The 12,311-nt window shown below is 35.5% G+C and overlaps 1 protein-coding gene across 3 annotated transcripts in view; it reads right to left on the bottom strand.

The window, feature by feature from the left end:
- Positions 1–1,437: 1,437 nt before the first annotated feature.
- The window catches only part of CNTN1 (contactin 1), a gene marked incomplete at both ends in the record, with an annotated part of 164,881 nt that continues 154,007 nt past the window's right edge, over positions 1,438–12,311 (bottom strand). For 2 of the 3 annotated variants that reach the window (XM_082666225.1, XM_082666226.1), the window contains one exon: positions 1,438–3,151. In XM_082666225.1, the coding sequence (XP_082522351.1) occupies positions 3,075–3,151 (77 nt within the window). The remainder of the gene's footprint in view (positions 3,152–12,311) is intronic. The other variant, XM_082666224.1, reaches the window with a different exon arrangement.

Below are 12,311 nucleotides of genomic sequence, written 5' to 3'. Positions count from 1 at the left end.
CTTTGATCTCCCAAAGCCTGGGGAATTAGAGATGGGGTCAATCCAAGGTCAAATACCAAAAGCAAAATATTAGAATGGAAGTAATATAATCCTTAAGGTCAAGAAACAGAGGCAGGGTCTAAAAGGGAAACCAGGATGCAGGGTGGAAGCAAGCTTCATGAAACAGGAAAGGAGGTCAGAATGCCAATGAGAAATCACAATCAGAACACAGGGGAGGATTGTAAGCCAGAAACACAGGAAGCTCTGGCATTTCGAATTTGGGGCTCAGTCTGGCTCAGGACTCAGAGAAAGCTTTACCTGAACCAGATTCCTGTCTGTAGAGTTATGCTTTTATGTAAATTCCTCTATTAAGAGTATCAGTTCATTCAGGGTTTATCTAGTCTCTTATTTTTTCAGCATCTAGCAGCTTGCTTTAGTGTCCAGCATTAGACTGAGTGATATGCATTGACCTCTCCATAAACTGAAGTTATCTCCCAGGCGAGAGTATTTCACTGTAATAATGCCTGTGTGTGTCTATGTGTGTAGCTCTATGTTTGTTTGTATATTTTTTGTAGAATGCTTCAAACATTGAACTGTTGTTTAACATGTAATATTTTTTTCCCATGCTATTAAACTTTTAATGAAAACCCTTTAAAAACGAATTTTCAACTTCAGGTAAATTGAAAGGACAATTGTTATTTCTTGGGTAACAGTAAGACATTTATTTCTTTATAATTTGTTTTCATTCATAAAAAGGACAAAGCACAGTCCTATACTACTCCATTGAAAAAATGATAAAAAATAACTAAAAAAATCAATTCAATATTTATCAGTATCAAATAAAACTACTATCACCTTTCCTTGAAATACAAAGAAACAACATATGTATCTATATCTATATAAAGTTTAATTAAGAATCTTGCGTCTTAAAGCAGATGATACATTAGTTAGTTTGACAACAGTTTAAAACTGATGGTCCCAGTCAAATTTGTACACTTGTATGAGGAAATGAAAGGCTTGAGTTATCAGTGTATGAGAGATTTTAATCTACCTTATCTCTGCCACAAGGTTAAAATTAAACAAACAACCTCCAAAGTCTGTTTTCTTCTTACCTTTCAGAACCATTTCATGCAAAACCAGTTTTGCTCTTTATTACCATACATTAGAAAATAAAAGGCAAGCATGCATTTGGCAAAAGATTTAGTTGTTGACTATATAAAAATGCCCAACATGGGTCACATTGCAAAAGGAAAACCCCAAGGTGTAACAATGAAGACACAAACATGTGTACAGAAGGCTCACAGAGTATTCGTTTCCCTAAAGTATGAAGAGATTTTTTTTTTCAAATAATTAAATATTTTATGAAATCTGGTAACGATCTCAAGACTGTTGACATACTTCCACTGGAGAATCATCCCTTTCACTTATTTTTAAAAAGTTTCATTTTATAACAAAGAGTTAAATGTAAACTAATGAAATATTTATTGGTATTTTCATAATGAAAACTCTAAACATTTATACATAGATATATAGTACAAAAATTATACAAATTAAAGAAAGGGGGGTAAAATAGTAATAGATTTATTTTGCTTCCTGTAAATATTTTTTTTTTATGAACCTATAAGGTATCCTTTCTAAAAAGATAAATTCTATCTCTAATTAGCTAGCAAGGTTGTGCTAATAAAATAGGATTATACCTCTTGAAGCATCAGACATTGCACTATTTCATAAGCCAGCTAATCCTTTATTACTTGATTTCTTTCACATCCATACTCAAACACATTTCCGTGCACACCATGGAGAATGAAGAAATGTGCATCTTCCTTTTCACAACTTATAAAAACCTAAAGCACCAACACTTGGGAGACCACTGGACAGACACGTTATTTGTCTCCTCCTGGCCTTCCAGTTTTGCATACTCTTCAAAGTACCATTAGCAACATCTTGATTTGGTATTCATAGCCAGTTTTCGGTATTGCATTGAAGCAGGAAATGAGTTTAAAACTAAATTAAAAAAAATAGGGAATACTGTAGTTTTTCCGAGCTACAGGTGATTTCTTGATTCCATACCTTTAATAAAGAGAGGTTTTACTTAGAATGAAGCACAAAAACAAAGTCACTAGAATATTAGATAATTCTGATATTCACTTAACTGTCATTTATTCCTAGCTGTGTAAAGACTGTCACATCTCAATTAAAAAATGGAAGCACTCTACTTCTCAAAATTCATCAGTTCACGTGTGAATAAATACAGCAACATGATGATATTCTAACACAAGAGCTGCGATTTTTTGAGGTTTGAAATTGATGATAAGAAAAACATAAAATAATGTCAGAGTAGAATACAAAAGTAAAAAAAAACTTCATGTAGTATATTAATTTTATTATTAAAAAACTAACTTAAAAGTATTACTGATTCTGAAGACCAAATATTTAGAAAATTACTTACTTCCAAAACAAGAATACTGAAAGTAAGTTCTAGAATTTGGTTTTCAACATTCAAAATCATCCAACTCATTCAGTAGAATGTTTTGGTATTGGAAATTATGTTAAATGCTTTAGTTATACTTTTTTCTTAAAGAAAACTCAAAATGCCATGAGTGATAGGGGCCATTCAAAAATATGCAGGACCCAAAACAGAGAGGATAGTACAAGAGACTGTATTACTCTTACATTTACCACATACGATCAACGTTTCAACCTCTATTATATTTCACAACTTGTTATTAAATTTAAAGCACCTGTGTATGGTGATTTTACTTTCACTCTACAGCCTATGGTATTGAATTGAACACTGTAAATTGTCCCATTGGATTAAATCATGCAACTGTCACAGAATTAGTTTAAGTGGTTTATAAGGCATATTGGAACGAGTTAAAAATCATTTTATATCCATTTAAAAGTTTATTCTTTTGGATGAAGGGGTTCCTGAATGCCTCAGTCATAACATATGCTGTAAATCAGTTGGATAGTTTGTTAAAGTATAATTTATTTGGCTTAGGATGGAGTTGCAGGACTTGGAAGGAATTGTAGTCATCACAGAGATGGAGGGTGTCCTCTGAGCTGGGCTGGGAGCAGCAGTTGTCATGCCACATTCAGAATTCCAAGTACACAAGGATGCCAAGGACAGGAAGCAGGAAGCCAAGAAGACATGGTGATAGGATGGATGCACCTATAATGTAAACCAAAAAAGTGCATATTATTTCATTGATAACAGTCACTGTTGCTCATTTACCCTGCTATGGGTATTATGTAACCATGAAACTCAAGTGGTTCCTTTAAAAAAATACTAGCTTCACTTAGTCTTAAGTGACTTAAGAAAAACAAAAATGTTTTATCAAGGATTTTGTGTGTGAGACTGTGTGGACTGTTTATACCAAAAGTTCATATAAATCATTTATGATAATAAGATCACAAATGTTTCTGTTTTTCCTGTGATCCAGCAGTCCCAAACTCCTACCAGAAGGCACTAGGTCAGGAAACATGTATAAATAAGTGAAAAAACGTCAGTAAGCTGTGAACAAATAAGATAAAGAGATGCAGAAAAATGCTAATAATGTTACATGGGGCAATGACATCATAGGTATACTGGAAGGTCCTACATGATTTCATATCCTAATGGTTTTAAAACATTTAGGGGCTTATACGCAATGATTTTAGAAATGTATTTTTGATAATAATAAATAACCTATTCAAATTTTTATCTAAAGAACAATTGCCCTGAGAGATGTTATGTAAATGAAGAATAAAAATGATGTAATATTCTACAGACTTAAATTACGTCTTGAATGACACCTAGAAGGGCTCTTCCTGTGGTCAGGTAAGTTTATGGGTCCAAGTCCAGCTTCACTGGAATTCTTGAGAAAGGGCTGAAAAGTGGGACCAAGAAGGTACACTCTTCCTTTCAACTCTCCACAATTATTAGGTGCTCTCTTCAATGAGCAAAAAATACAGTCAACAGCTTGTAAATATAATAGATTTGTGTCCATTTTTGGAAGTTTATTCTCTAAATTGAAACTTTAAATCATTGTTATCTACTATATCAACAGTTGCCTAAATAGACCTTTCTTTGGAATATTCCTCTTAAGTTTAGGAAGACTCAAGGCCATTTCTCTCGAATTTGGTCATTGAAAGCACAGTCATACTCCCTGTAAGGCGGAAGATGATTGTGTCTACCTGCATTCCACTATTGCCCTGTTAGCAGCATTCAGGGCTGCATGGAAAATATAAGAGAGAAAACATTATCAGACACTGATAAAGGGGTTCTTAGAAATGAGCAGGACAGCGAAGGTAAAAGTGAGGGCAGAAGAGCAAGCACTATATAAACAGCCCTCGAGTAGCTGCTTATAGCCTCTTTATGATAATGCATAACGGCATTATCAGTAGCAATGATGACACAAATAATGACCATGATAATTGCTGTTCTACAGCAGCTACAGCTACAGTTCACTGTTCTACAGCCACAAGACAGACACCACACTGATCATTTATATGTATTATGACATTTATACAATAGATTATGATGGCAGATCTTATTTTCCTGACTTTATAGATTATGTAACTCAGATTCAGGTAAAATGACTTGTGCAAGGTCAGTGGCCAGTAGAAGGCAGAGCCAGGATTAGATCTCAGATTGGCCTGGCTCCAAAGCCCATGCTCTTTCTACCTCTCTGCCACTTTCTACAGATAACTTTGGAAAGGTACCAGTGCTAGAAAAGCATTAGGACATTACATCTTGCATTTAAAGTGTCAAGGCAAGGGCACAGGAGGAAAACAAATGACTTACGGGAAAACAGAGCACCTAAGCTGTTTCAAAGTGTCTTTATTCTTGTAGAATTTTTTCCTTCTATTTTTCTACACAGATATTTTAAAACTATGCCACAGCCCACATATTATTTTATTCAATAAGATGACCAATAATAAACCTTAATCACACAGAAAAACATTAGCTTTCAATGTTTGACCTAATTTAAATGATCTTTCCTGAAGACCTTTGTCTGAGAATGACTGCAGGGTCTCTGCAACACTGTGTCTTTGACCACGAATTACATCAGTGATGGGTACACATTCATGTATTTGCCTGAATATGTGGGTTGGCTAAGTACAAACTGTGGCCAAGGAAAGAAAGTTAGTCAATTATGGATGCCATTTTGAAGTTTTGGTGTTAGTATGAAAACCAAACACAATTTCATAATTTGAGGCTTCAACATCAGGATATTTGATTTATTTAAAATAAACTCTTCATGTTTATGTGTGTTATATTTAATTTCTCTAATGGCTCAAGCTTATGTAACTGTGGTCTTCATCTTCAATTCTCTTCCACATTGCAAACACAAATTAGAGACCTGACTGAATTACTATTTTAAAGTCATTTTAAATGTGGGAGCCCTATATTCTTGAGGGGTTTTAAACATATATTGGTTTTCCATCTAACAAAATGTATATCAAGCATAATTTCAGTACTTAACATGGTATATAGTAAACGTATATTTTTCTTTTCACATAGCTACTGAATATCAAACATGAAAAAGTCATCAGTCTGGTTAATTACTTTTGCCTATAAGAACAAATGTAAGGCCAATTTAGAATACTATGTCTCTTCCATTGGATTTCTTGACTTTTTTTAACCTAAACTGCCCAGATTTATTTTTCCCTCAGGAAGGATTCCTCTAGAGGGAGTTATATATTGAGAAGAGAAATTTAATTAAAAGTTAAGCAGTGCTTAACAATCTCTCCAGGTTTTATGCTAAATAGACCGCCACTCTAGTCAGTTTTTAATACAAATCTCTTTTCTGATGCTTAAGTTTAGATACCATGGTCCAATCCAAATTGCTAATGTTTACTATTAATACTTGGAATTTTCTCCTTGTGGTGTCATGTTTATGATCACACCTGTTAATATCTCTAGATTTTGAACAACTTCAGGACAGGGAATATATCCAAATCATATTTTCAGCTGTGTTGTCTTGAACCATAAAGTTATAATATGAATAATTCTTCCAGTTAAAAGCCCTGAACCTTTTCTGATTGCAGAACACAAGGTGGGAGAGAAAGTGAAGGGGTAGGACACGGGGGTTTAAAGAAGACAAAGGTAACCACTGTGACATGTCTCTCCTATCAGAGAGACGATATTAAAAATCTGCAGTATCAGAAAGACCTTATTTTACTGCTCAGGCCGAGGGGTTCTCTAACTTTTCTTGATAGGATGTTACTTTGGATTCCTTCAAAGCCTTATAACCCTGGGCTGAGGGAAGAAAGCATTTTGATAAGATGATTGATTCCCATGCCTAGGGGTATGTTTCATATATATTAGGTGTGTTAGGTACACGTCAGTGGGTGTTTGCTGTTGAAATTTGTCGAATTCAATAAAACTCCTGCTGGGATAGCAGCAAGTTGAGAGAAACATAAGAGTAAAAGTCTGTTTGGGATTGAGAGTAAAAAATCAGCTCAGAGGGAAAAAGAGCAAAGTCACCTGCGTTTATTCAGGTTAGTAGTATGACAGACACAGATAATCCCAGCTTGAACTTAAATGGAGACACTGCCAAGGTCATGCAGCAGCTGGCAAATGCACAAATGACCCCTTCATTGAGTGGCTAGTGCTGTGTTACCAGTGCTACTCCATACCTGCTTTACACTTCCCATCTTTTACTAGGAACACCCAATTGCTAAACTACTCTCCCCTTGAGACGGCTCCCAACCCTAGTTAATTCCTGATACTCCTGCCCTCATCTTAGAAACAGCAACTGATCCAAAACTGATTGCTTCTTCCCTTAGACCTTCCTCTGGATTCTTCAGTAAGAACTCAAACCTTACATAAGATGTTCCTCCTTCTCACTCGAGAGGTGTTCCACAACTGCTCTGGGGTACGTTTCCTTGTTACATCCAGTCAATTACAGGTAGTCCGACTATCTATCAGACTACAGTTTTGTAACTGGTCCTTGGTTGTTTAGATTTTGAGAACAAACAGGCAAATATGAGGGTCTGTAAGCAGGTCACTGTCCTAGCAGGAGATGTAAGGGGATAGTGAATAGTGTAATGGGACTCTAGAGCCAGGCAAAGAAAGCAAGAGTCCAAATACTGCCTCTGCCTTTTATTGGCTAGGTCATCTTGAGCATGTTCCTTAATATTTTTATGCCCTAGTTCCTTCAAGTACAAAACAGGGGTAATATATCTCATAGCTTTATTGTGAGTATGGAGAAGATGTATATCAATGGTTCTTATATATATTTTAGCAGCATAACCTTTCTTCAGAAACAATCATATGTGGAAGCCCATTTACTGAACAAGCAGGGAGAGGGGATGCTTTATTTAAAGATGGGCCTGGGGCAGGAGACCACAGATTTGTTGCCTCCTTTACGTTCATGCTTGTACCTGTACTCCCCCAAGCCCATCACTCCGGGCAATGTGTAGGGCTCTGCTTATCACAGTTTGAAAACAGCTGCTTTATGTAGAGCACTTCGAAAAGTGCATAGCTGGGAGAAAACTTCTGTAAATGATAGTGATTCATACTACACTTGATGTTGTTCATCTCTTTATACAGTCCTACACTGTGTTTTTTGAAAAGTAGTTGGATAAAAACAAAGCAAAACAATAGATAAAGCAGGTGTCCCCTGCAGACAACATACATTTGAGACCTGTATGTCTATTTACTGTTCCCTAGTCACACATTGTGTCCTTTTAGATCACAAACATTCCTGAAATGTCCTTTCACCTATCAACACAGGGCATATTGGACTTTTCTGTAGTAGTCTAGCTCAAGTTGATCTCCTCTGTGACATGGTAGTCTGGGATCTTTGGTTTTAAGTAACTGGAGCTCAACTGAAGAAAAAGCTGATTTTGCACTGCTTTGGGACAACTAGAGCTAGTTAGTTAACTGAATACCTGTGTCTGCTACATTTCTGACTTTCATGTCTTCTTCCTTTGCAGATTGCCTCACATTCTCAGACTGACTTCTCAAGGTAGACAAGAGAGTCAAGTTCACAATCATACATTCTCAAGATCAAAGAGATGATATTTTTTTTACTCCAATTCCAGTGAGAAAACTCTCAAGGAAAGATTCTTATTTGCAAAGTCTGAGTCATATACGTACTTTCAGACCAATACTGTCGCTGAATTAGTGCATTTGTGTGATTGAACTAGCTGGGAACATGTTCCCGTCCCTCAACCAATCACTGTGGCCAAGGAGGAGGGTCGCTTAAGAAGACATCAACACTTTCTGATCTCAGGTATTGATTACGAGCTTTGTTTTTGGGGTTAGCCTGACCTGTTGGCAATTCTGGATCTATCATTTACTGGCTGTGTACCCTTTGGAAAATTATTTGTGTCCATTTACCCATTAGATTGTTGTGAGGTTTAAGTGAGGAAATGGCACTTATTTTCTTAAATTTTGTGGCAGAAATGGGTGAAAACAAAAGTTAAAGGAGGAAGAGCTGTTTTTTACTTTCAGATACTGACATATAACTTAATGTATGAATGAATTTTCTGACCAAGAAAATTTTTTAAAAATTCATGTATTCTAATTTTCTTGCAGGACTTAACACTTAAAGGATGTAAAACCATTGAGGCAAAAACAAATACTTCAAAATTTGTCTTGACTACTGGGATTTTACAGAATGTCTGAGACAAAACAATTATAGATTCGTTATTGGTTAATTCATTTCTGGAATTTCTATCTTATATATCTCTCCTCCCTTTCATATTTTCTTTTTCATGATTCCCCCCCACCCTTTTCCTGATTCCCACCCGATTTTTTACCCTTGACTAGAAACTGGTATAGAATTTGGAATAAAACTTCTGTAACTCAGTGAGGTTAATGTTAAAATTTTCTTTGGGCCATATATCAGAATTTTTATTTTTATAAATTGTCTAATGCTTATTAAGAATTAAAAGACGTATCTCTTTAAAAAGTTAGTTGGCTCTGCTTCAAATAGGTCTCTTGGGGAAAATGCTGTTACAGTTTTCAATTTTAAATCCATTATTATAAGCATAACTACCTGCCTTTGACAAAATGGAGTTATGGATATTTACCCCAATCGGTTTTAAGAGTTTCTGGAAAAGAAAACAAAAGAGAAATCAGAAAATAAGATGGATTTTTTCTTTGAGATAAGAAGACTTTTTATATTTGATGATTTTTTTGGCCTTTGATATCTATTATATTATAGTGTCTATGTGTATCAGCTTGCTTATTCTGTGTTTGAGAATTTTATCTCCTTATGCTTCTTTGAGATAGCAAAATACTAAGCTATGTGAAGAAGAAGAAGAAAAAAAGATAATTTAAGACCTATTTGCAGTTCTGTCAATAGCTAGTTGTGTAACTTTGGGCAAAAGAGAATATTTGGACTCAAAATATGGCTCTGAGGCTGGTGTGATCTTTGGCCATTTTACTTGTCAAGGCTGTGGATTTTTCCTTCTATAAAATGATAGGGTTCAATATTATAACTCCTTAGGTTCCTAGCACTGCCATTAGTCTATGATTCTATGCAAACCATAATGTGTTCAAGAATACCAAGCATTGAGCCTAAAATTTGCAAAGATATTTGTTATATTTCCCCTTATTTATGATAAAGTTGATATGTGTTTATATATATACATTAAAAGCTTGATCATATAAGTGATAGTGGCTCTGATGTTTTTTTTCAAACTGGTGAAACCCACTAATCTTGCTACTCCTACTTACTTGGCAATTATAAACACATATGTCAAACAAAATAGCTTTTGGTTTTTTTTGGCAAGGGTGTATGGTTTGCTGACAGCTTATCCTGGCAGTCATATATTTTCCTTACTCTGGTCCTTTCCCTATCAGGAAATGTGAGATTACAAGGATGCATTTCTTCTTTGAGAAAGGATCAAGCATCTCCATTAGAGTGATGACTAATTATTTGCTGGGAAATATAAAACTAACTTCTAACAGTCCATTCACTAACAAACACATTCTAAATAACCTAATTTTGATATAATTGGGGGGCAAGATGAGAGTATAATTCTGAGGACTTTTAAAACTGGTTTACCTACTTTTTTAGAAATGCAAGGTAAGATTTTCACAAAAGCTTGAGACTTGGCATTAGAAAGAATTCTACTTGAATACTGTTGCCCTCGCTTGAGCGTGTGACCTCCGCAAGGTACTTAACCTCTCAGAGCCTCCATTTCCTTATCTGGAAAATGGGGAGTACAATATTTTCACAGCAGGGTATTTGTGATAATTAAATGAAAAAAAAGTTAAAAATACATAGCAAATGCCATTTGATAATTGTGAATCTGAAATATGAAATTTAGTGTGTTCATTTAAAAATTATTATATAGTGAATATGAGAATACCCTAAGTATGGGATGAGACATAAGAGACTCAGAACTCTCTCCTATTCTATAAAATGTTCAACATACATATAATGCATTTCATGGGTTTAATTTTTTCCTCAACTTATACAAAATCTTTAACAAATACCACTCAAGTTCCTTATTCACAAACAACCAGAGCCAGCTTATTAGATCATCTTTGCATTTGGTATTGGAAATAGCTGTTTGGCAGAATATGCTTACTTGGGTAGCCCTGGTTTTGTGGAATGTATCAAACTAGGACTGGGATCAGTTTTTCTCAACATCAATAAAATTTAGAGAGCCTGGGGACTTTCAGATGCTCGTTCTATTTTGCAATATTCATAAAAACAAATATTAAATTATTCCCTCCACTGCCCCAGCCTTGCCTTTCCCCAATCAGTTTTTGAGGCAAAGCAATAACAAGTAGAGCCAGAGAAAAAGTTTAATAATTTGTGTGTGCTCCATGCCAAGGCTAATGGTTCCTCTTTAGTGCTAGGCTTGAGGGCCCAGTTGAACACATCTATGACTAAGACTTCCTAGACAACTTCAGGAGCTACAGACACATACCCTACCAGGTTTACTTAAGAAGAAGTACTGCTCCCTGAACCTTTCCTACATCCCCCACAGACATACTTGCTTCTTCTATAGTTTTGTCACTTTACATTTTTAGGAGAAAAACTGGTGTTTTGCAGTACTGACAATGAAGAGTAGGAGTAAAACTAGCTGGACATGACAGTCAATTTTCCTTAAACTTATCAGTGTATGTAATCAAAAGAAAGCTAAACAAAGGGAAGCAGGCAGGTATGTCTTCTTACAAAGCCCACCGAATTTTTCGTAGCTGTTCTTTTACATAAATTTGAGTAAAGGATATTTTGCTGAGTTTAATACTAATGCTCAAGGTCATGATGGGCACAATGTTTGCTTGTAGGTGAGACCATAGAACTAAAAAGGCTTAGTCTATCATGCTCCTGGATGTCATGACTATTTATTCATGGAGGGTCTATTTTGTTCAGGCATCCCTAAAATTATAGGAGAGATGACGTATTTTTAGCAGACACATACTTGCATGCCTATTTCTAGTACCAATATTTGTGGGACAAATCATTCCCCAGTTCTAGGAAAGGATAGGTATTTTGCCTTTTAAATTTGCTTAGAACAGCAGGCTTTTCAAGAGATGAGAGGATGGGATGACACAGAAAAACCCCTGTTAAGCTTTGGCATTGTGAGCCCCAAAGTGGCAACTATATCAAGTTTCATGTGACTCTTTTGTGGGACGGAACTAGCAGCCATCATTCACCCAGCTGGCCTTCCTGGGTGTGGTTTCCAATTTACATGTCAGGTTTTATCAAAGTATAGATGCAGATTAATTTCAATTTAAGTATTACCTCTGCTTTTCTTTTAAATCAAATCTTCTTCTGTGAGGAAAACTCCAAAAATTTAAATGTACAGATAACTATGATATAAGAATAATAAGAAGATTTCTTTAAATCATTTATTCATAAGTTTTCTGGACAGTCTGGTCTACAGCATGTCCTCAACAAATATTTGTTCGATGAATTATTATTATTTTTTAATTTATTAAGTGCCTATTCTGTCCAGGGAACTTTTGCAACATGTTATTTTGTTTAATTCTTATAATACAGTTGAAGTATGTCTCATTATCCTCATTTGCAGATTAAAGGTCTAAGAGTCAGATTTGCTGACCTAGCACAAGGCAAAATTGGTTATTGAACTAAAACCTGGTTCTAAGCCCAATGCTATTTTCTCTACCCCAAAGATGCTTCATGAATCCTTCTTAATATGGCCAGACAATGCAGTGGTCCAACTTTCCTTAATGTAATGAGTTGAGAGTTGGATTTTATTACCAGTATATAAATATCCCCATGTCACAATAGCCAAGGATCCTAGTCCCCCACTGGTTTCATGTGGTGGTTCAGAGTCACAAATACCTGGGAAGCTTTCCCAGGGCAAACCAGAGCAGAAGTCCCATTTGATTTTTCTTGATTCATCTTTGCTTT

This window comes from Grampus griseus, assembly GCF_964374135.1.
Source record: "Grampus griseus genome assembly, chromosome: 11".
Classification (NCBI taxonomy): domain Eukaryota; kingdom Metazoa; phylum Chordata; class Mammalia; order Artiodactyla; family Delphinidae; genus Grampus; species Grampus griseus.
Note: the sequence above shows the minus strand (reverse complement) of the source record. Positions and strands in the feature narration are given on the sequence as shown.